The 23,347-nt window shown below is 39.5% G+C and overlaps 1 protein-coding gene and 1 long non-coding RNA gene across 9 annotated transcripts in view; one reads left to right on the forward strand and one right to left on the reverse strand.

The window, feature by feature from the left end:
• Positions 1-11,495, reverse strand: part of THOC1 (THO complex subunit 1) — a 42,971-nt gene extending 31,476 nt beyond the window's left edge. For 2 of the 3 annotated variants that reach the window (XM_060310831.1, XM_030842606.2), the window contains exons 1-7: positions 11,396-11,495; positions 9,438-9,511; positions 9,284-9,344; positions 7,983-8,049; positions 5,085-5,203; positions 4,569-4,617; positions 4,064-4,159 (exon numbers count right to left, since the gene is read on the reverse strand). In XM_060310831.1, coding sequence (XP_060166814.1) covers positions 4,064-4,159; positions 4,569-4,617; positions 5,085-5,203; positions 7,983-8,049; positions 9,284-9,344; positions 9,438-9,511; positions 11,396-11,449 — 520 coding nt within the window. In that variant the 5' untranslated portion in view covers positions 11,450-11,495. Of the gene's footprint in view, positions 1-4,063; positions 4,160-4,568; positions 4,618-5,084; positions 5,204-7,982; positions 8,050-9,283; positions 9,512-10,473; positions 10,866-11,395 lie in introns of those variants that run through there. The other variant, XM_060310832.2, reaches the window with a different exon arrangement.
• A 90-nt stretch (positions 11,496-11,585) lies between these two features.
• LOC115845040 (uncharacterized) overlaps positions 11,586-23,347 on the forward strand; it is a 76,023-nt gene continuing 64,261 nt past the window's right edge. For all 6 annotated transcript variants that reach the window (XR_009566471.1, XR_009566470.1, XR_009566467.1 and 3 more), the window contains exon 1: positions 11,586-11,651. This is a non-coding gene — a long non-coding RNA (uncharacterized lncRNA). The remainder of the gene's footprint in view (positions 11,652-23,347) is intronic.

Consider the following 23,347-nt stretch of genomic DNA (forward strand, 5'->3'; position numbering starts at 1 on the left):
GGATGGCTATAATAAAAAAGACAATAAACAGTCAGTGTTAGCAAGGATGCGGGGAAACTGGAACGCACTTGCATCAATGATAAAATGATGCAGCCTCTTTGGGAAACAGTTTGGTAGTTCCTCAAGAACTTAAATACATCATTTGTAGAGACATGGATGGACCCAGAGATTGTCATACAGAGTGAAGTTAAGTCAGAAAGAGAAAAACAAACATCGTATGTGAACACATGTATGTGGAATCTAGAAAAATGGTACAGAAGAACCAGTTTGCAAGGCAGAAATAGAGACACAGATGTAGAGAACAAACATATAGACACGAAGCGGGGAAAACGTTGGGTGGGATGAATTGAGAGATTGGGATTATTGACATATATACACTAATACATATAAAATAGATAACTAATGAAAACCTTCTGTATAGCACAGGGAACTCTACTTCACTTTGCTGTACAGTAGAAACTAACACAACACTGTAAAACAACTATACCCCAATTAAAAAAAAAAAGAACTTAAATACAGAGTTATCATATGACCCAGTAATTCTACTCTTAGTTATCTATCCAGGAGAAATTAAAACAGTTACCATATGACCCATCAATTCCATCCTATGTATATGGCCAAGAGAAGTGAAAACATACATCCACATAAAACTTGTACACAAATGTTCACAGCACCATTATTTACAATAGCCAAAAAGCAGAAACAACTCAAATGTCCATTAACTGATGAATGGACAAAATGTGGTATATCCATATAGAGAATATCATTCAGCCATAAAAAGGAATGAACTACTGATACATACAACACAGATGAACCTTGAAAGTATTAAGCTGAGTTTAAAAAGCCAGTCACATGAAGTGAGAGAGTAGCACTGACATATATACACTACCAAATGTAAAACAGATAGCTAGTGGGAAGCAGCTGCGTAGCCCAGGGAGATCAGCTCGGTGCTCTGTGACCACCTAGAGGGGTGGGATACGGAGGGTGGGAGGGAGGCTTAAGAGGGAGGAGACATGGGGGTATATGTATACGTATAGCTGATTCACCTTGTTACACAGCAGAAACTAACACAACATTGTAAAGCAATTATACTCCAATAAAGATGTTAAAAAAAAAAAAGCCAGTCACAAAAGACCACATATCTTATTACTCCATTTTTAAAATGTCCAGAATAGGAAAGTCCATAGAGACCAATAAGTAGATTAATGGTTGTTTAGGGCCTGGGAGACAGGGTAAGGATGGAGGTAAGTGGAGAGTGACAGTTAATGGGTGCAGGGTTCCTTTTAGAAGTTAAAATGTTCTAAAATTAGACTGCAATGATGACTGCACAACCCTGTGAATATACTAAAAAACAGTAAACTGTACATTTTCAATGGTGAATTGTATGGTATGTGAATTTACATCTCAATAAAGCTGTTAAAAAATATAAAAAGCTGAGCTTCCAGTAATGGAAGGCTAATTAATTAGCTAATTAATTAATTCAGATTAACCCTCTAAGGACAACTGAAAACTTGGATAAATTACATTAATTCTATGAATACTTACAGAGCATAAACCATGTTCACAGCATTGTTTTAGGCAAAGAAACAGAAAATTGTTTTCTTAAAAATAGTGAAGAGCTGACATTCAGTGAGGAATATATGGCAAAAATCAAGAAGGCAAGAAAGATAAGCAATGCATCATCAGCACTCAAAGCCACTTCTGTCTTGAGGATATCTGCCAAACAGGAAGAATCGGCTGCAAAACTGAGCTACTCTTTTAGCAGCTTCCTGAAGTGAGGATGATAAAAATAAATCTCTGAGTCCAAGGAAGGTGGGGAAACTAATCCTACCCCAACCTTCTTCTAGACTGGGACCTACGTCCTCAGGTAGGGATCAACCAAATTGCAGTCCAGTGCCAAGTCTTCTCGATTATCTAAGGAATCACAGGCCTTGAGCTGGGCTAGATTAAGGTAATCTTGGACTAGTAGTAGCACCCTTGTAAGGGTGCCTGGCAGGAGTAATGAAAACTCTTATCTGGAGAAAGGTATCTAACCTAGGTGTCAAAATTATTCCCTCAAATATCTTCTCAAATATAACATCAAACACTAACCAGAAACACAAAGGGGTAAGATACAATCAGTGAGAAACAGTAGAAACAGACACTAGAGACATACCCACAAAGACTTAAGACACTGGAATTATCAGACACATAAAAATAACAATGCTTACCCTCGTTAGAAAATTAAAAAACAAGTTTGAAAATATCAGCAGGGAATAAGAAACTAAAAAAGTGACACAGCAGACTTAAAAAAGACTTTCTAGGAATGAAAAAATACAATTACTGAAATTAAGAGCTCATTTAGCAGCAGATTATTCATAGCTGAAGAGAGAAGTAGTGAACTGGAAAAAATTTCTAAAGAAATTATGCAGAATGTGATGGAGAGCAACAAAGAGATGAAAAATGTAGAAAGTGTAAGAGACAGGATACAGTGAGAAGATATAGGATGTCTACTAGAGTTCCAAAAAGAGGAAAAGAGAAAGAAGCATATATAATATTTGAAGAAATAACAACTTAAATTTTTACAAACTGGATGAAGGACAACCAATCCATAAATTCGAGATGCCCACAAATCTGAAGAATGATAAATTTTAAAAATCCATGCTTAGATACATCATATAAAACTGAAAAACAAACAAAATAACCCAAACAAATAACAAACAAAAAACCCAAAGAAAAATAAAACCTTAAGAGCAGATAGAGAGAAAAAAAAAACTAGATTATCTTCAAAGGAGTTAGACTGACATTTGCCTTATCTATAGAAGCTAGAAGGCAAAGTAATGATTATCTCCCACTGAATGAAATCCTATATCCAGTGCCAACCTACAATCTTCTATCTATTGAAACCATTCTTCAAGAGTAAAGAAATAAAGATTTTCAAAGAAAACACAAATCTGCACTAAAGTAAAGTCTAAAGGGGGAAACAGAAGGTCAGAAATACAAGTGGTAAATACACTGATAAATCAAAATTAATCCTGACCACATTAAATAAGAGGAAAGAAAAAAAACATAGATCTAGCAGGACAAAAAGAAAGCCACATGTAAAACAACTGCTAACATACACTATAGGTCTTACCATATGCAGGCACTGTTGTAAGCTCTTCACATATTTTAATTCACTTAATCCTTACAACAACATATGAAGTAGGCGGTATATTAGCCTGATACTAAGGAAGGGAAGACTGAAGCAAAGAGATTAAAATCTGGCATATCTGAACAGATTGTGGTGGGCTCTAGAGAGCCTCGTGGTGGGCAGTGTTCCATTTCTGGACCTGGACAGTGGTTACACAAGTATTTGCTTCATAATTATTATACTATATTTACTTTATGCACTTTTCATATTACCATTATATTTCACAATAATAAATGATAAAAGAAACGAACAAAGTCAATGTGGCTGAACAGTAGTGACTGAAGGAAAAAAACAGAAAAATAGGCATACATTAGGAAATGAAATAAAAACATGATTCACAGCTACATATTTCAGTGTGATTCAACTGTACATTATTAATAAACTTTGAACTTAAAGAATCAATAACTTTAGGGACTTCCCTGGTGGTCCAGTGAGTAAGACTCTGTGCTCCCAGTGCAGGGGGCCCAGGTTCGATCCCTGGTTGGGGAACTAGATCCCGCATGCATGCCGCAACTGGGAGCTGCATGCTGCAACTAAGAGTCCACATGCTGCAACTAAGAAGTCCACATGCTGCAACTAAAGATCCTGCATGCCATAACAAAGATCCTGCGTGCCGCAACTAAGACCCGGTGCAACCAAAATAAATAAATAAATATTAAAAAAAGAGAGACAAACAAACAGGCTTGCAGATATAGAAAAAAAGGAATCAATGACTTTATTTAAGGGTTACCTGTACCATACACTGGGACAGGTATAACTACTTATAAGTAAAATAAAGTGGGAATTTCCTATGTTTTCAACTTTTTAGAACCATTTTTCTTTTTTATCATCATAGTAGATTCTAATCTGGTAAAGATTTTCCTGCAAAGCATTTTATGTACAAAAGCTTACCTGACTTCTCAGATAAAGGGAAAAGTCTGGCCAAAAAGAGCTGAATTCGTCCACAGAAGACTGTATTCTGGGATTTTGATAATCTTCGTAAGAGATCTAACAACACATGGAAACGAAGGTTACACAGGTGAGATCATTCTATGTTTATTACAACCATACCTAAGTTTCTTAACCAGTTTGCCAAAAGTATTTTCCTAAAGCAGTAGTTCTCAAAATGGGGGTAGAAACTATTGTCACAAAAAAGTGCTAGAAAATTAGGAATAAAACTAAACAAGTTTAGCGTGGGTAAGACAAGCTTTACTAAATTTTTTTTCATTAAGTTTATACCCAGAACAGGAATAGTTTAATTTAAAGCAAATGATCAGTTTTAATAAGTCAGACTGCTATTTAAAAATGAAGATACAATCTACTTTAAAAATTTTACCACCTGTGTTTAATTCCACCACCTGTTTTCCTGGCCACATTTACTTTTTAAAAAACAATCATTTACTGTTGAATTACTTACCATTGCACATACGTAGTAAATAATTTTTCCCAGCAGAATAGAATGTATTCTGAAATTAAGACAGAAATTATGACTATTGTTCTGAAGTTGTTGCACATCCTTCAGTAGTAAGTCACAGGAAGTAAAATTTTAAAGAACACTACTATGCACTGAGAATCTACTATGCCACTTTCACTTTTTTCAAGCAAATAACAATTTTAATGAAATAAAAATATTTTCAAATATATAACAAAACACAATTCTAAGTAATTTTTAAACATGTAAAAGTGTGTGTTTTCAAGTTAATTGTATCTACTCAAATTTTGTACTTCCATTTTTTTCTCCATATAACTTTTACTTGGCTTTTCCAAGAGAGCAGAATATATAATTCTCATACGGACAAACTTTTTGGCAATCAGCAATATTAGAAATATAAGCAAAAAACAAACAAAAACAACAACAACAACAAAAACTACCCTCAGAACTCTGGATCTATAGAAAGATAATATTAGCAGAAAAAGAAACTAAGGCACTTACTGATTTCCAAGTAGCAACATTTTTTTCCACAAAAGTGAATATCGTGTCACACTGATCCAAAGGAAGGCAATCCAAAACATCTCCCAACAATACAAAAGGTGTAGATGCTGTACAAATACCTTCAAGTGGAGCACAAGCCAATTAAAAAGTTTAAAATACTGTTGAGTAAAACAGCCCATGCAAAATAATTTTAAAGAAAATATTAGAGGTATACTTTGTCAATCCTAACAAGGCTGTGAAAGACAAGAAACAGAAGCAACCTCAAGTCCCCAAACAGGATATACTTAAGTAAGTTTTGGTATGTGATGATGATAATCATTCTTGATAACACTTCTAGAGCATTTACTATATGTCAGGCACACTAAGTGCTTTACATATACTAACACATGTAATCCTTATAACCCTATGAGGTAGATAACATTATCTCCAGTTTATAGAATGGGAAAACTGAGACACAGAGAAGTTAAATAACTTGCCCAAGATCACAGAGCCAGTAAGTGGTAGAGCTGGGATACGAACCCAGGCAGTCTGGCTCCACAGTCTGTTTTCTTCACCACTAAGCTATTCAAAAGAATATAATGCAGCCAATTAAAAAAGATGGTTATGACGACTATAATAACTTGGAAAATGTTTATGATATAATGTCAAGTGAAAAAGGCAGGGTTCAAAACTGTATGGGTATTATGGTTATCACAATAAAATCTTTTAAAAAGACCAGAGAAACTAAAACCATATACCAAAATAAATGGTAGTTTTTTTTAAAGTGGAAGAATTAGGACTAGTATGTTCCCTTCTCATTTCCAAATGTTCTGTACTATTGCTAAAATTTAAGTTGTCTGTGATTTGAAAGAACTACTTCAAAAAAGATAACAAAACATCACTGTAAAACAACTATACTCCAATAAAGATGTTAAAAAAAAAAAAAGGTAAATGAACTTCAAACTGAAAATTCTGTTCTTCCACTCTTCCTAAAGCTTTCAAAAACCTTCTGAAGTGGCAAAATAAATATTTGTTTCTAAAAAAAAAAAAAGATTTGACACTGATTTCAACCATTAAACTTTTACAATAATACCATTGTTTCAAGGGAAAAAAGGGTAAAATAAAAAGTTGTTTATTTCTAAATTCAATCTTACTAAAGTAAAGCAATAAATTAAAGACTTTAAGGTCATCTAGGCTAGCTAAAAGTACTTTTACCTACCTGCTCATTCTTCCTTCTATTTTTACGTAATAGATACTAACACTTGTTAAGTGTTTAGGAAAAGTAGACACTTCAGCATGATATGTAAAAAAAAAAAAAAAAAAGTACTGAGTGGGTACTATTAGCCCAAATTACTGCATTAACACAGTATCTTCAGAAACAGGAAGTAGTATTTCCAGCTCTACTCTGCACTGGTAAGATCATATCTGGAATGTGATGTGAGGGATACTGCCTAGAACCAGGGAGGCATAAAGCAGCAAATTTCAACTCAATACAAAGGGGAAATCACACCATCAGAACTATCTAACAGAAATCAAATAGTGAGCTCCATCAGTGGGAGTAGAGGCTGGATGACCACCTGCCAAGGACTTTACTGAGGGGAGACAGGATAGGTCAGAGACAAGATTGGACCATATGACCTCTAAAGTCCTTTAACACTTAGATTTGTGATACTTTTATGTCCTGTATATCCAAGAGATTTGAGAGACATACTCCCTGCCCTTAGCAGAAGTATACTTTGGCAAAAGTTAACTCACATTAATAACTATAGAAAATTACCTAAATTCCACTCTCAAAGATTCTGATTCAGTAAAACAAAGCTAAAGCCTGGCAATCTCATTCGAGGGGCTTCCCTGGTGGCACAGTGGTTAATAATCCACCTGCCAATGCAGGGGACATGGGTTCGAGTCCTGGTCCAGGAAGATCCCACATGCCGCAGAGCAACTAAGCCCGTGTGCCACAACTACTGAAGCCTGCGTGCCTGGAGCCCGGGCTCCACAACAAGAGAAGCCACTGCAATAAGCCTGTGCACTGCAACGAAGAGTAGCCCCTGCTCTCCACAACTAGAGAAAAGCCCACGCGTAGCAACAAAGACCCAACGCAGCCAAAAATAACTAAATAAAAATAACTAAAAATAAATAAATAAATAAAAATAAATAAAAGTCTCTTGAAACTATCCCCTACTGCCACTGCCCCATTTTAATTGTCCTCTACCTAGTTTTCCTGCCAGCAGTTTCTCCCAATCCAATGGCTCTTCCATAGGTCCTCTTTAGCATGGCACACAAAGCCCTTTACAAATGGCCCTAACCTACCCCTCCTGCTTCTTTTCTTCACCATGCTCATCATCCTCTCACCATTCTTCTCTACATTTTTTTTAGTCATGCTGAACCAGGTCTTTATATAGCTATATCCTTCTGTTTCTGCCTGACAAATTACTCATCCCTCACATCCCAGCTCTTATGTTACAGTTTCCTTTCTAAGACCATCCTGATTCCTTCAGACTCTGAAGTTTAGAGAATCACTTCAACCATACTTCATTCCTACTTCACCCCCCGCCCCAGTAAGACATTTAGACGTGTTTCCTCCATTAGCCACTAGGCTCCTTACAGGCAGCGAATATGTTTTATTTACCAATGAATCTCCCAATTCCTAGTTCAGTACCAGACACATAGTAGATGCTCAATAAATATTTACCTGATGAACAGAACAAGTGGAGAACAAAGAAAGTGCCAAAGTGTGCACTGTATACACTAGTGACAAGAAATACCTGTGAGCTAATTTCCATGGGACTTCTTGGCAAAGGGGGTAGGCAGAATTTTAAAAATGAACAAAATCAATTAGGTATGGGGAGAATAAGTTTTAAATAAAACATGTCACGCCCAAGATTGCTTTTAAAAAAGACAAAACAAACCCATACTTACCTTCAGTAACTCCCCCAATAGCAAGAGAAATAACAGCTAAAACGTTTTCACATGATGAATGATTTATCTACCAACAAAGGAGAAAACAACTTAATTTAGGAGCCAGACTTTAGACTAATTTGATAATAAGAAAAACATATCCTCTGACACTAAGTTGATTATCATAAACACTGGATAAAGATATTTCTCACAGAAGATAAAATTACTTTCTAAGATGAAAATTTAAGAAATGAACAGTAATAACCCTAACGGTAGAAGTATATCAAATAATTAAACAGCAGGTGATTCACTTAAAATCCAAGTCTTAGGAAGATCCTTACATTAGCATGATTAAGGCTATAAGCTAATCAACTACACATGTGCTGAGGCCATAACTCACTCAATGGCAGGGCCAGGGGAATTAATTGTACTGGTGCATCAATATGTCTGAGGGAGGGTTTTAATAGAAGAGAGGTGGTGCTTAGGTTTGATAACATCATAAAATCCAGCATTTATTGAGTGTACATTAAGTGCCGTTTCACACAACCACCATGAAAACATGGTATTTCCCCTCTTACAAATGAAATTGAGGCTCAGAAAAGCAAAGTAACTTGCCCAATACCTGACAACAGGTAAGTGACTAGGTCTGAAGAAGAGGAAAGAATGAATTTGACATAGAATTGTCCAAAAGAAAGGGACACTGTTTTATGGCCACGGGAAAAGGGTCTAGCTTCTCGAGATCTAAGCTTTGCTAAACCAAGAATAAACTATTGAAACTTTTCCTTTCATTTGGGTGCTCCACTAATGGTAAATAAATTCAGATTTTTCATGTTTAGATTAAATTTCTCTACTGAAGTTGGATAGGCTATTGTTATTTTTGCAGGTGAACTGATAAGGGGATGCCATAGGAAAATGAGGGCATGGAATCCCAGCTCCCATGCTGAACATCCTTGGACTAGACCTTTTATGCCACTAAGAGATGTGTCACTGTTTATACAGCAAAGCGAGAGGGCTCACCTTCAAATTACAGTTTTTGCTCAGGAAGACCTCTTATCAAATTTTCTTATACATATTCACTTGCAGAGGGCTCTATTCATTTATTAAACCAAACCCTTAAACAAGTCAAACTGTGCTATTAAAACCCTTAATCCTTACGCAACTCCTATACTAACTATGACCAAGTTAGGTTTCACAAAGTAGCACGTTCACTCTAGAAAAAATAGTCATGTTTAAATACCTATTCTAAGGATAAAAGCAAATTTAAAAATAATATTAATTTGCCAGCAAAATTCTAACGATAAATAAAGGAAAAACATACTTACAATTTCTTCTTCTACAACACCTCTAAAAGCTTGGTCAAGGGTACATTTTTTTTCATTTTCACTATTAAAAACAAAAAACACCTGCATTTTTAAAGCAGCTCAGGGTAAGTATAAAGATTTCAGCGAGCCTATTTCATGGATATCAACGCCTTACCTTCCAGGCAACTGGCTGAAGGTATTCAACAAGGGCTTGATATTTTTGTTGTTCAGGGCCTCTCTGGTAGATTTCTAGAAAAATAAAAATAGCAAATAAGTGGAAAGATTTCTGCTTATTATTTACTGAAAAACATATCACTCATCAATAGTATGTCTAACTAAAAAATGTTTATACCTGGGAAAAATTACCTATGAGTCATTCTATCAGTAATTCTTATTCAAATGCCACTTACTGATATAGACTCATCACTTTAAGTCTTGCAAGAGCTCCCCAGCTAGACTTTCTTATTCCAGGTTTTCCCTCCTCCTTTCTTTTTAAATATCCCATTCATGAGAGTATCCTGCTTTTAAAAAACAAAATCTCTAAGTGGCTCCTTATTTCGTAGCTTCCTCTAAACGTCCTTGATAATGTTATCCCACTCAAGCTATGCAACCTCATTTCCCAGTACCCCCTAACACATACTCTCCACTAGGGTCTAGCCATTTTCCCATCATTTTCTATCAAGCTCACTCTAGTGTATTCATTCCCATTATTCCTCCCACGTGCTCACGCAAATTCTATCCATTCTTCAAGACCCATCAAAAGTCCTACCTCGGAAAAAAAAAAAAAAAGTCCTACCTCGTCTAGGTAGCTTGCACAGCACAGCCCCTGACACCAAGTAAACACTGATTGTCTTAAAGTAGTAAACCTGCTGGTTGTCTTAAAGCAGTCATAATTGAAAGACAAAAATATTGCCAAGTCATTCATTCTGTGAAAATTCACATACACTTGGAAAATCAATGTTACCTCACAGGAGTTACATTTATACTGGAAAAGTCCATTCCTGACTCTGCCTGTGAATAGGCTGTGTAATCTTGGGCATACCCCCTTACCTCTGTGCTTCATTTTCCTCACGAGTTAAATAGGAGGGTTGTTACTACCATCAGCAGCAGTGGCATCACCTGAGAACTTGTTAGAACTGCAGAATCTCAGACCCCATTCCAGACCTACTGAACCAGAATCTACATTTAACAAGATCTCCAGGAGATCTCACCTCATGCTCAAGCTTGAGAAGCACTGGGCTAGATGAGCTCCCATTAAATGGTCCCCTCCAGGACCAATATTGGATATTCCTAAGTTACTCCTGGCAGAATTTCAGAGCACTAGGGAAAAATACAGTCAAACAATTTAGTGATGGGCAACATAAAAAGAATACTGGGTCTTAAGTCAGAGAAAACAGTAAAGTAAATCATTTAACTTTTGGAGTTAGAGTTAAACTTAACTCAGTTTTTATCTCATCTACCAGGGATAATAAAACAGCCTCCTTACAGTGCTATTCTAAGAGTTAAACAAGCTAACAAGAAAACGCTCTGTAAAGTGTTTCCCAAATGCTTAAACTACTGTTCCCCAATGTGTAAGAATAAAATGACAGCTGACAACCCTTTCCAAGCTTACCTGTTTGTCCTGTCCCACTTAGGACCTTCCTCATCGATCTCTTACGAATGAGATACGGAGGATTAAAGGGTGGTGAATAAGCGGCCAGAACAACCACCTGGCAGCTTAGGAGGCGGGGCGGCAGCCAAATCTCTGGGCTAAAGTCAGTCCCGCCCTCCCCCTTCAGCAGCCCCCTTCCAGTTCTGGAGACACCTGACCAGCTGAGAGAGCACTGCAGAGGAGCTGGACCCGGACAGAGGTAGTCTGCGGATGACCCCTCCACGCAGGGCGCAGACACGCCCAGAACGCGGGGTCCTGGGACCAGCCGGCGGGAAGGTGGAGGCGTACCGCAGAGGACGCGCGGAAGAGACAGGTAATGCGCCTTTGCCACTTCCCAGCCCACGACGAGGCCGGGAGCCCGTCGCCGCGGCGCACACGCCTCTGTCCCCGCTTTACCCCAGAGCAAAATTCGAGTAATTTCAGGGAGAGGAGGGCAAAAAATAGCGCTGAGCCAGGGCCGCACCCACCCCCCTTCCGCTCACCGTAAACCGCGTCCGCGCTTCGGGCAAAGTGAAGAGCGGCGGCGTAGGAGACATCTTCTCGGCCGCGCGTGCCCGCCACCGCGCCGCGGCGCCCGCCGATGACGTCAGGGCGGGAGCGAAGAGATTGCCGGCTCGGTGCGCGGCTAGAGCGGCCTGTGAGCGCAGGGGCGGGCCCGGTGGGGGGTGGGAGCGTCTGTGGTGACCGAGGACGGGCTGGCGCTGGGAGCCGGAATCAGCCGCTCAAAGCCCGATTCGGGTTCGTGGGTAACCCTTGGGGTGATGGTAGATGTGTGGCCTTGTCCTGTAAGCGCTGCGGGTTGCAGGCCGGGACGCGCACTTTGGCGGTGGTTTTCCTGTTTTGGGGAAGGCTGGTGAAAGGCGGCTGGTTACGGCTCAATGGGCCGCGAGGGAAGGTAACCGCCGCCGGAGAATCCAAGGCAGGTGGGTTATCCGGGAAAGCTCCAGGCTGGGGAAGTGTCGGCAGTGGCCGTGCACCGCCGGACCAAAGTCCTTTTCGAGGAGTGGTCCCAGCTCCGGATTTGCGTTTCTGCCCTACAGTTCATGGGCCCTGTAGCTCAGGAGCAGCCTCCTCTTCTGAGTAATAGAAATAATGCTTATATCCTTGGGCTGTGGAGGAGCGTCAGTGAAGTCATGAATGCGCGTGTGGCTTGTATAGCAATGCAAGTATTATCATGAATGTTTGGGGATTCGTTAACTTTGCTGGCACATAGAGGGCTATACTGAAAGAGGAAGATCTTGGAGGAACGCAGTACTCGGCGCTGATTGGATAGCGCGTGGCGCCGGGTCAAGGGTTGGAGGCACCAGCTGCAAAACCTTGCAGTTTCCTACCTTGGCCAATGAGAAGCCAAGTGGCAGTAACTTTTCAGTTGGAATTATGCACTGGTCAGAAGCACTGACCCAAACACTTCCTACCAGCTCTTATTCACCTCCATGTGTACCTAAATGAAGAAAGCTAGACGCGCTTTACCTTTTTCCCTTCGTTGATATCCAGCGAGAATACAGGACACTAACAAAAAGACAGCTTTGCATAATCTTGTCCCTAAGTGGGAATTGTGAACAGTGCTGGCTACCTGGAGCGTTGAAGGCTTTTTAGAATCAACAGAATCATTCAGGTTTGATTGTGCAACGTAAATTTCCAAATTGCCAAAATAAACAGGTTTTAACTGATTTGATAGGTAGCTGATGTATTAGGATTATTATTATACTATAGATGATTATTAACTGTGTGGAGCACAACTAAGACCCAAGAGGTAAATAAAATTATTTTTTACAAAATCCAAACAGAAGAAGAGCTTGAGTTTATTGAATCATCCATCAAAGTCTAGTGACTTAGAATTGTGTTTATTCACACATTTGCTGGGCACTTTATACACAGTGGACAGTATTTGTTGAATGAGTAATAAATATATGGACATATGATTGAATGAACAAAATAATATAGCTTAATTGCTGTTTTGAGGAGCTCAGGTCGACATAAATGAAACAACTGCAGTGTACAATTTTGATCATGAGTAATTTGCATCATAGCTGCTGTAAGAGATCAAAGGAGAGAGGGACCATATGAGGTGGTCAAGGAGCCTTTGTGGAAAAGAGAGAATATGAGCTGGGCCCTGAAGGATTCCAATAGACAGGTCAGAGTGTGAAGGGGTGAATAGGAAAGACATTCCAAAGGGTGAAGAAGGTGTGAGCAGAGGTGTGGAAAGAAGAAAGCACAGTGAAAGGTAGTTGTTGACTTTGACTTAAACTTTGGATTCTGAATAGAAATAGAGTTGAAAAACTGGGTTGGAACCAGATCGTATTCGTGTTTCAGGCCAAAGAATGTTACTGGTTTAAAAATGGCATTTGCGGTTCCTCCCAAGTTATAGCCAGCAGTATATTTTGTGGGAAGGAGAGAAATGAGCTGTTGTTGCTAATGAGTGAACAAACGCCAGATAAACAGTAGAAAAAAAAAGCAGCAAACATCAGGGGATAATGGGGAGTTACTGTTTAATGTGTACAGATTTCAGATTGGGACGATGAAAAGTTCAGGAGATGGATATGGGTGGCGTTTGCACAGCACTGTAAGTGTACTTAATGACACTGAATTGTACACTTAAAAATGGTTAAAATGCTAAATTTTATTTATACTTTACCACAATTAGGAAAAAATCTATGTAAAAACAGCAGTCTGATGCTAGATAACTTAAAAAGGGCAAAAACGTCACAGCCATCAGTATGATCTTGAGATCTCGAGGTGAAGTGATATTCAGTAAGGCAAGGAAGTAGGTGATGCATTTAAAAAAGTTGTGCATCAAAACTCACTACGATAGAAATGTGCTAGCATTTAGATCATGTTAATAAATGCCTTCTAATTCCCAAAGCACTTAACGTGTAGTAAGACATTTGATCTTTTAAATGATATTTTGAGATGAGTAACAGCGATTATGCTCACTTTACACATGAGGAAGCAAACTCAAAGAGTTAGGGTTCTTGATAGAGGTAACTGGCAACATGAGACTACCCATGGGTTTTGATTTCAATTTTTTAGCTCTACACTGTCATACTGTCATAATAGTCAAGTTTTATTGAGTACCTCCTATGAGCCAGACACTTTTCTTGTATTATTCCTACTCCTTACAACAACATTGTACATAGTTATACACATCAGTGAGGAAGCAGGTTCATCTGTCCTAGGTCACATGGCTAGAGGAAGCTAGGTTTGGGATTTGAACCCCTAGCTGTAATCCCAAAGCCTATATTTTTCTCGAGTCTTAACTTATGAATCCTTATGAGGCCATGGGCCTAGTTAATGGCTCATAAATTGTTTCCTTATAATTAGATAAGGGTGAGGATCATATTGTCATTCCTAACATAAGTGTTTAAAGAAGTATGTAATAATAACATTCCAAGGGCAGACATCCAATAGCATGTAAATTCCTCACTTACGTTTATTGAGCACCTCTCCTTCCTTCTATGCTCGTGAGGTAAGATGGACCAGGGAATGCCTCTCTGTTAGGAAACACCTCCATGGGAAATTCTAGGATGGATGGTTTGGATGGATTCTAAGCATTCACATCTTTATTCCTCTTCTTTTCCTTGGTATGTCTCATTTGGATTCAAGTTATCATTGGTGTGGTGAGATCTAGGAGAAGAGGACCAGGGAGGCAGCTTAGTCTGCTTTCGTTCTGGTCTTTATCCTCTAGCCCAGGCCAAGGAAACTTTGTTCCATGCTCACAAATCAGCCGTGTTAGCATGTTGGATTGCGGCCTTTGCCGGTTTGGGTTCTGGGCCCTAGCCCTCTTTCCCTTCCTCTCCCTAGGTAATTTAAGTGGATTGAAAGAATTATATTGACAGGGAACTGATGTTTGAGAGGCAAAGTTGAGCAAAAAGAATGAGACTCCTGCATTGGGAGAGGAATGTCGCTGAGAAGAAGAATGGGAGAAGTTTGGCACTTCGTGTGTATTTTGGGAGTTACATTTTTGTGGAAAAAGAGAAATTGCGTGAAAACTGTGTGGGTGCTGTCTTTTTTATAGGGTGGTGGCAATTTTCAAGCATTTTATATTGTAAATATTGTGCTATTCATTCAATATGTATTTATTGAGTGCCTACTATTTGCTAAGCACAAGAACAATATTATTGGACTATATATGCAGTATTGTTATTTTATTGTAATACTGTATGTATCATTATCTAGTATATGTTGTGAAATCCTGTTTGGTGAGCTTGATTGGACCACATAGATGAACATAATTTAAGGTTAGAAATTGAATAGTGGGTGATTCTTACCCTGGTGAGCTCAGCTTCCCTGAAAGGTTAGGCAGAGATTTTGACTGAAATTGACCCATCACTTGGCTTGTATCCCTTTCCTATCCTGTTTCTCTCCCTTACTGGTTTCTCCTGAGAGCACCTTAATCATTTATTCACAAATTTTCCCCTCGGGGTTTGCTTCTGCAAGTCCTGAGTGTGTTAGTTTGGGTCTACCATGAAGCAGATGCCAACATTTTATTAGATGTGCAAGAGATTTATTAGGGAGGGAGCAAGAACCAGGAGCAGGCAGTGAGAGCTTGCAGACCACAGTGCAGGGCTGACACCTGTGCAAAGAGAGAGGGAGGGAAGAAGTGAAGTGCAGCTCCAGGAAAGGCTTGACTTTGCCAGTGGGGAGATGTCAGGCCAAACTTCTTGTAGGAAAGGTCTGGCAGTTTGCCCAAATGGACCTGCCCTGGTTACCTCTGCCATGCTCAGTCATTTACTTAGAGCCACCCTCAGAAAGCCTGGCCTCAGTGCAGGTGTGGTGGACCCAGCAGGCAGCAGTGAGGCTGTCAGTCAATTATATTTCCCACAGCAAATGGTCTGAGGGGAGCATTTTCATGGCCACCACACTCTCCTAAGTTTTTGATATAATATTTTCTTCATTTGTTTATTCTCAACTAATATATATATTAGTTGTGTGTGTGTGTGTGTGTATGTATATATGGATGAACCTGGCACTTTGAACAAAACAGAAGAGTTAACTGTCCTCATGGAGTTTTTATTCTATGGGAGAAAAGATTTTTTTAAAAGTAAAGAAAAACATAAAAGAATTTCACTGTGAGAAATGCTATGAAGGAAACAGTAGCGTATATTGAGTGCCCTTGTGTGCTTGAATTCTTAGTGCTTTACATGTATGAACTATTTAGCCTTCCCAGCAACCTTGTGAGGTAGGTACTCTTTATTATTCCCGGTTTACAGAAGAACCTGAGGTGAAGAGTGCTTAAGTAACGTAGCCCCAAGGTCCCTCAAAACCAAAGGAATGAGACACTGAGGCAGGGGATGCTCCAGCAGTATTTAACTTTTGAGTTGCCAGAAAAGACCTCTCTGAAGAAATGATATTTAAGCTAAAGCTTAAAGAATGGAAAGGAATGAGCTGTATATTTGTGAGGGTGGGATTTGGCAGAGGAAGGCAAGAAAGACATTCATATGACTGGTGATTTTTCCTTCTGTATGTTTACAAATGTTTATAAATGAAGGTCAAGATTGTTCAGTCCTAATCACTGTTGCAGGGGTGCTCAGCACGTTTCCCACTCCTCGCTTGCCATTCCCACCACCTTTGCCCCATTCTTGTAACAGATGAACAGTTGTGGGCATAGGACCAGGCCTGGCCAGCCGTAAGTCTTTGAAATTTTTCTTCTGCAGCTGGACAATATGGCTGTCGTACTAGTGAGAGTTTCTCTTTCATAAAACAATAGAAACCTGCTCTGGTTAGTATTTTGAAAAGTAAGTTATTGGGAGGGTATCGGGAAGCTCATATTAGTAAAAGGCTGGAGATAAAGCTTGGGCAGGCCTCAGTGGAAGCAAGACATAGCTTCAGTCTTAAGATGCCCCAACAACACCATTTCTATGGCTTGGCTCTGCTCCTGGATTCGGCAACCCCTGGGCACTTGTCACCGCGTCACTGAACATTGACCACCACACCATGCCACTGCAGCTGTCCTGCATCATCTCCAGCTCTCAGACCTTTGCACGTCTTCCTCGAGATTCAAGTTCATGGCTGACAGTATCTGATTGGCTATACTCAGGTCTCGTGCTTGTGCTCTAGCTTCCAGGGAACAGGAAGAGTTATACCTGTCCCTCGTCACCTTCAGCTTCTGTAGTGAGCTGCAGAGCCCTATTTTGGGATTTCCCTTCAACTGGAAAGAGTATTTGGATGCTGAACAGCAAGTAGGATAATATCCATTAGTGATGCTGGCTGCCCAGCCCGATTCTCTGTTACCACAGGAGCCATGGTGAATATTGAGCTAATGCTGCCGTCTTCCTTAAAACTTGGAGAAAGCCCATCTTCAGAAAGAGAAAATGAGGCCAACACACAGACACAGAGCTAACAGATGGACTGTAGGAAATGAAAAGAGAAGGGGAGGATCTAATGTACAGCTCAGTGACTATAGTTAATACTGTATTTTACAGTTGACATTTGCTAAGAGAACAGATCTTAGGTGTTCTCATCAATCACAAAAAAGGTAACTAGGTGAGGTGATAGGTATGTTAATCAGCTTGATTGTGGTAATCATTTATCAAAACCATGTTGTACACCTTAAAATACACAACTTTTATTTGTCAATTATACCTCAATAACACTGGAAAAAATTAAAACTTGCCCTACTAGATATATGCTTATTAGAATCATAACAAGATGCCATACTAATGGTTAAGGGAAAGAAAAATTGACTAATGAAAGAAAATAAGGAGCCCCCAAACAGACCCACACATATGAAGAAATTTTATCTATGTTTCATTGTATCACATTTGAAGACATTGTGACTAAGAGTCAAGAAGAAAATGGGAGATTATATGATAAATCATTCTAGGACAATTGGTTATCCACACATGGGGAAAAAAAAAGATCCCTCATATCACACAAAAAAATTTCAGATGGATTAATGACACAGTCTGAAATACAAAATTAAATTATTTAAAGCATATCCAATTACCATGGAGTAGGGAGGGATATCTCAAACAAAATACAAAAAGTATAAAACATAAAGGAAAAATGGACAATTTTGTCTACATTAAAATTAACTTCAGCTCATTAAGAAGACAAGATAGTAAAAATGGAAAGATGGGCTTAAGAGTGGTGGAAGATATTTGCGACTCTTATAACCAGTGATTAGTGTCTAGAATATATTAAAAACTTTTACAAATCAATAAAAAGGCAAACAAGTTAAAAACGGCAAAAGACATAAACAGTAAATTCATACAGAAGAGGAAATATGAAAAGATGCTTAGCTCCCTGAGTAATCAGGGAAATGCATAAAACAATACTGAGATATTGTTTTCTCATCTGTGAGATTGGCATGAGTTTAAAAGCCTGATGTGGGATTCCCCTGGCGGTCCAGTGGTTAAGACACCGTGCTTCCACTGCAGGGGGCACGGTTTCGATCCCTGGTCGGGGAACTAAGATTCCTCATGCCGTGCTGCGCGGCCAAAAAAATAGAAAAAAAAAAAAAAAAAGCCTGAGGCATGTTCGTGAGGAGGTGGGGCCAGCTAATGGAAATGTAATCTGGTACAGCCATTTTGGAAGAGAATTTGGCATTTATAAGGTTGAAGGTGTAATACCCTTCAATCCAACAATTCTCTAGGTATAAACACAAGAGGATTTCTTACATTGATAAGATGTATACAAAGAGACATGTACACAAATGCTTATTTTGGTACTGTTGGTAACGCCACAGAATTGGAAACACCAAGTCAATCAATGAATTGGTGAATAAATATTAAAATATTCATTTGCTGAGTGTAAGGCAGAGAAAATGAAAGAGCTAGATGTATTTGTTTCAGTGTGAATAAATCTCTCTGGTTGGAGTGATCATGTTTGACTTTTATAATTTTCAATAGGGATGTAATAAGCAAAATGAGAAAGTCTTTGGAGGAAAGAGAGAAAGTTCTGGGACTGCCAAGGGAAAAGCATTTTGTGGGTGAAGTTGTTTTTTCCATTAAAATAGGATCATTTAGGGCTTCCCTGGTGGCGCAGTGGTTGAGAGTCCACCTGCCGATGCAGGGGACACGGGTTCGTGCCCCGGTCCCGGAAGATCCCACATGCCGCGGAGCCATGAACCATGAGCCGTGAGCCATGGCCTCTGGGACTTCGCGTCCGGAGCCTGTGCTCCACAACGGGAGAGGCCACAATAGTGAGAGGCCCGCATAATGCAAAAAAATAAAATAAATAAAATAGGATCATTTAACTTTGCCTTTCCTATCCATAACGCAAATTATCTTAAATTCCATTGGAATGATACCTTCTTTAAAGTAACTTTAAAGAAGTAGTTTAGTAAGTAACTTACTAAAGTTTCTTACCAGGAGAGGTCAGCATTTGCATGGAAATATCTCCTCTAAAGTAGAAAGACGAAGAGACAGAAAAGTGAACTTTTTCTATTTAGATGTGTTCCTATCTGAAGTGGATTCTGGTAGTACTGACCTTAACGGCCTTAGTCAATGCCAATTGTAAGTAAGTTATTACTACAGAAAATGGTATATACTTATAGTGCTGTGTTAGAATACTTCCTTAGTTCTGAGCAGCTCAGCAGGTCCATCCACATTACAGAAGTCAGGAAGGCTCAGCTGGACTTTGGGGTTTTTTTCTTTCAAGGAACTCCTCTAATGGCTGTTTATGTCAGTTTAAAAAACAAGTGATACAGACCTACACCAGGGGGAATTACTAAGTTATGACTATTTCATGAGGTTTTGTGACCTTCACTCTAGCATGTGCTATTTTTATTCATAGCTCTTAGAGGAAAACAAAGCACTTTGCCCTCAGGGCTAGAAGAGGCCTTTGCCACTTGGTTCTGGTTAGACTTTCCACTAAAATGTTTTTTTGCCCGACTCTAGCTTCCTTCCTCCCACTTCGTAAATGGAAAGTCGTGAAAAGGTTCCTGTTTTGATGTCAGCACCAGACCCACACTAAATCGTCAGTGGTTGATGGCAATGAATCATAGAGGGGGTGTCTAAGATAGCATTTTTCTTCAAACATCTCTCCCACAGTGATTAGCACACTGCCTTGTACTTGAATATCTGCCTTAATGAAAATAGAAATCTGATCAATCCATTCCTTCAGTGGCTCCAAATAGCTTTCAAGACCTAGTTAAATGAGCTCCACATTCAAAGGTATTCATAGCATGGCCCTGCCCAATCCATCAGCCTTATATATTGATATATTCCTATTCATAATAAGTTACTGTATGCTAAGCACACATCGTATGCCATCATTGTCTTTTATACTTTATATACATGATCTCATTGATTCCTTACTTTTTGAGATATTGTATGCAAACGAGGAAAACAAGACTCAGAATTTAAAAAAATTCTTTACACGACTAGGATTTGGACTTGAGTGTTTTTGATTCTAAAGTCATAATTATATATTGCATTTCTCTTGTCTCGCCTCATAACCACATACTCTGCAGTCAGACTGAGCTACTCTCAGTTCTTTTTATGTCTAATAACTTTCGCGTACATTTCTGCTTCTTCCAGAATGCCTTTCTTCCCTGCTCTAACTAGTCGAATCCTTCTTGTTTAAAGCTCAGCTTAGTCATCACTGCTGTGGTTGACCCTCCCCGATCTATTCAACTGTGTTCAGGGCCCCTGCTCTGAGGACAGAGTAGTTTTTCTTAGCATTTACATGAGGGAGTACGGCAGAGGATTTGGTAGTTAACTGCTGATGTTACTCTGGAAGAACCATTGCTCTGGTTCTTCAGAAAAGAACGTGTGGAAATCCACTTGTAGCTTGCACCCCAGCAAGGAAATGTGTTCAGAATAAGGGAGCAAAATAAGTCCATCTCCTTTGACCCCGAGATATAATTACCAGGAGAGGGAGAGTACTGATTGAGCAGTAACTGAAGTTTCAAGAAGGAGCTCCCAAGGTGGAGTTGCAGGGCTAAGAGAATAGAAAAATATATTACTCGGGTGAACAAATCAAATGGGCAGCTGTGTTTAAAGACTAGACCTGAAATGAACTCTGAGCCTTTGCAAATACAGGAACCAAAAGGGCCTTGAAAGTGAGGGAAAACAACTCCTACCCAAACTACAGGGAGGACTTGTGTGCTCAGAATGGGCAAATCAGGAGGAAGCAACACTCCTTTCTTAAAATTCTTTCCATAAGGTAGCTAATGGCTATTTTGAGCATGCTACCTGGGAACAGAAACTTTGAGGGATTATATCTCCAGCATGCCTTTTCATTTCTTTCTCAAATATTGGAAGCTAGATTTTCACTTAGATTTGTACCATGAGCATTGCCTTTCTTATTTCGCAATGGCTTCTTCCTCTTTTTTTTTTTTTTCTTAAATGTGCATCTTGTACAGTTTTCTAGTTGCTGAGACTCTGGAAATTTCCTGGCAAATTATGGTTCCATTTTCTTGAGAGCAAGGAATTCTTTAAAGATATGGCCTTATTAGTTTCCCATTTCAAGTAATTTATTTTTATCACTCATCTTGAAAAAGTATTATGAGAAAAGGAAGGGAATTAGTATTTACTGAGGATATGCTAAGTGCCAGACAGCTCTTTCACATGCGTTATCATAACCCCGCTCCCCCAGGGTTTCCCAAATTTAAATGAAGAATAGACCTCTTTTTAAACAGGAAAACATTTCCACAGACCCCTTGTAATGATTAAAGTTATTTTATGTTTCTTAAGTGAACAAACATAAAACTAAATACAGTTCATGTATATGGCATTTATGTAACTACAGGACTAAAAGCAAATATACAAATTAAATAGAAACAAAACTTCAAATGACATAAATAATAGATAATGTAATTTTGTTAAAATAAAATTGAGGCTTGCAATATAAATACAATATTGATTCTCATAGTGCAGTTTTTTTTCACTTCGGCATTTCTGTCTGCTGTGATGATTCCATTTCACATTACCGCTTAACTCTTTGAACTACTGTGAAAATCTGAGATTTTTACAGCACATCGTGATATGATTTAACCTTTGCTTGACCCAAATGATTATTTCATTATGAAATCCACCTCTGTTCTTGTTTCATTACAATAAAAAATCAATCATGACAATAAAAATAGAACTATGTCCACTCCTCGAGGGTGGGCCTGCCTTTTTCACTGGTGTATTCTTGGTGTCTAGAACAGTGCCTGTCACATAGTAGGTGCTCAATAAATGTTTATTGGATGGAAGAGTTAATGAACAAAAAACACTTGAGGCCAATACATTATTACCTGTAAGGGCAGTTTCTGAGATCTTATGGTGATAATAGATTGTTCGATGGTCGTCCAGATGGTTCACAGTGTGCTTATATTGCTGAGATAATATTTTGAGGCATTATTTGTTGATTTCTCTCTGTGCTTTCCCTCTCCAGCCCTTCCCTTTCTTCCTGTCCTGACTATTCCAGCAGGTACTTGGATTCTATGCCAAGGACCTCATGGGAGGGGTCTGGCGGGTCAGAGAAGCGGACTGTCTGTAAGCTTTCTTGGTTTGTGTTCCCTAAGCCTCCAGGTGACAGAGCCCCTTTTGGGTCTACTTTTCCTCAGTGTGCTGCTTATCCTCCATCCGTACCCTCAGATCCACTCTCCACTCTTCTTCAGCCTGATCTGTGCCCTTGGAGGCTGCTCGTTATGAATTGTATCACTGATCCCTCTCGTCTTTTGGCTTCTGCTTGGATTTGGCCAGTGGGAGGCACTGACATGATACTGAGGGACGCATCTCAGTGGCTACTTGTTTGGACATAAGTCCTTGCTCCCGCACAGGCCCCCATGATTTGGTGTTTGGGGCTCTGTGAAAAGTCACAGAGTTGAGACAAAGCCCTGGAGATGTGGGGTGAGGGGAGCAAGGAGACCTGAAGTTAAGTTGTTTGTCCTCCTGGTGGAATGGTAGACTCAGAGTTAGAAATTAAGTTTAATTATAGAGAATTAAGTAATATATTTTTCCCTGCTTAAATTTGCAGATTGAGATTCATACCCCCCATGGTATTTTTTTTAAAGGTTATCATTACAGTGGGAACTCCAAACTTAAAAATTGTCCCATTGAACTCAATGGACCCCATCCAGGAATCCAGTTTGAAATACACTACACTATGTCATACTGACCTTTGGGTTACAAAATTCTAAAAGCTGGTTTCCGTGTGCATGAACAAAAATTGTGATTAAAAGCTACACTCTGGGGGCTTCCCTGGTGGCACAGTGGTTGAGAGTCTGCCTGCCGATGCAGGGGACATGGGTTCGTGCCCCGGTCCAGGAAGACCCCACATGCCGCGGAGCGGCTGGACCCGTGAGCCATGGCCGCTGAGCCTGCGCGTCCGGAGCCTGTGTTCCGCAACGGGAGAGGCCACAACAGTGAGAGGCCCGCGTACTGCAAAAAAAAAAAGAATGAGAAATCTGGATTCAGATTCCTGCCTTGCCACCCACCAGCTATGTGACTTTCAGTAAGTCTGTGCCTGTTTCCTCATCTGTAAAAGTACACAAAACTTTG

Source organism: Globicephala melas, chromosome 13, assembly GCF_963455315.2.
Source record: "Globicephala melas chromosome 13, mGloMel1.2, whole genome shotgun sequence".
NCBI lineage: Eukaryota > Metazoa > Chordata > Mammalia > Artiodactyla > Delphinidae > Globicephala > Globicephala melas.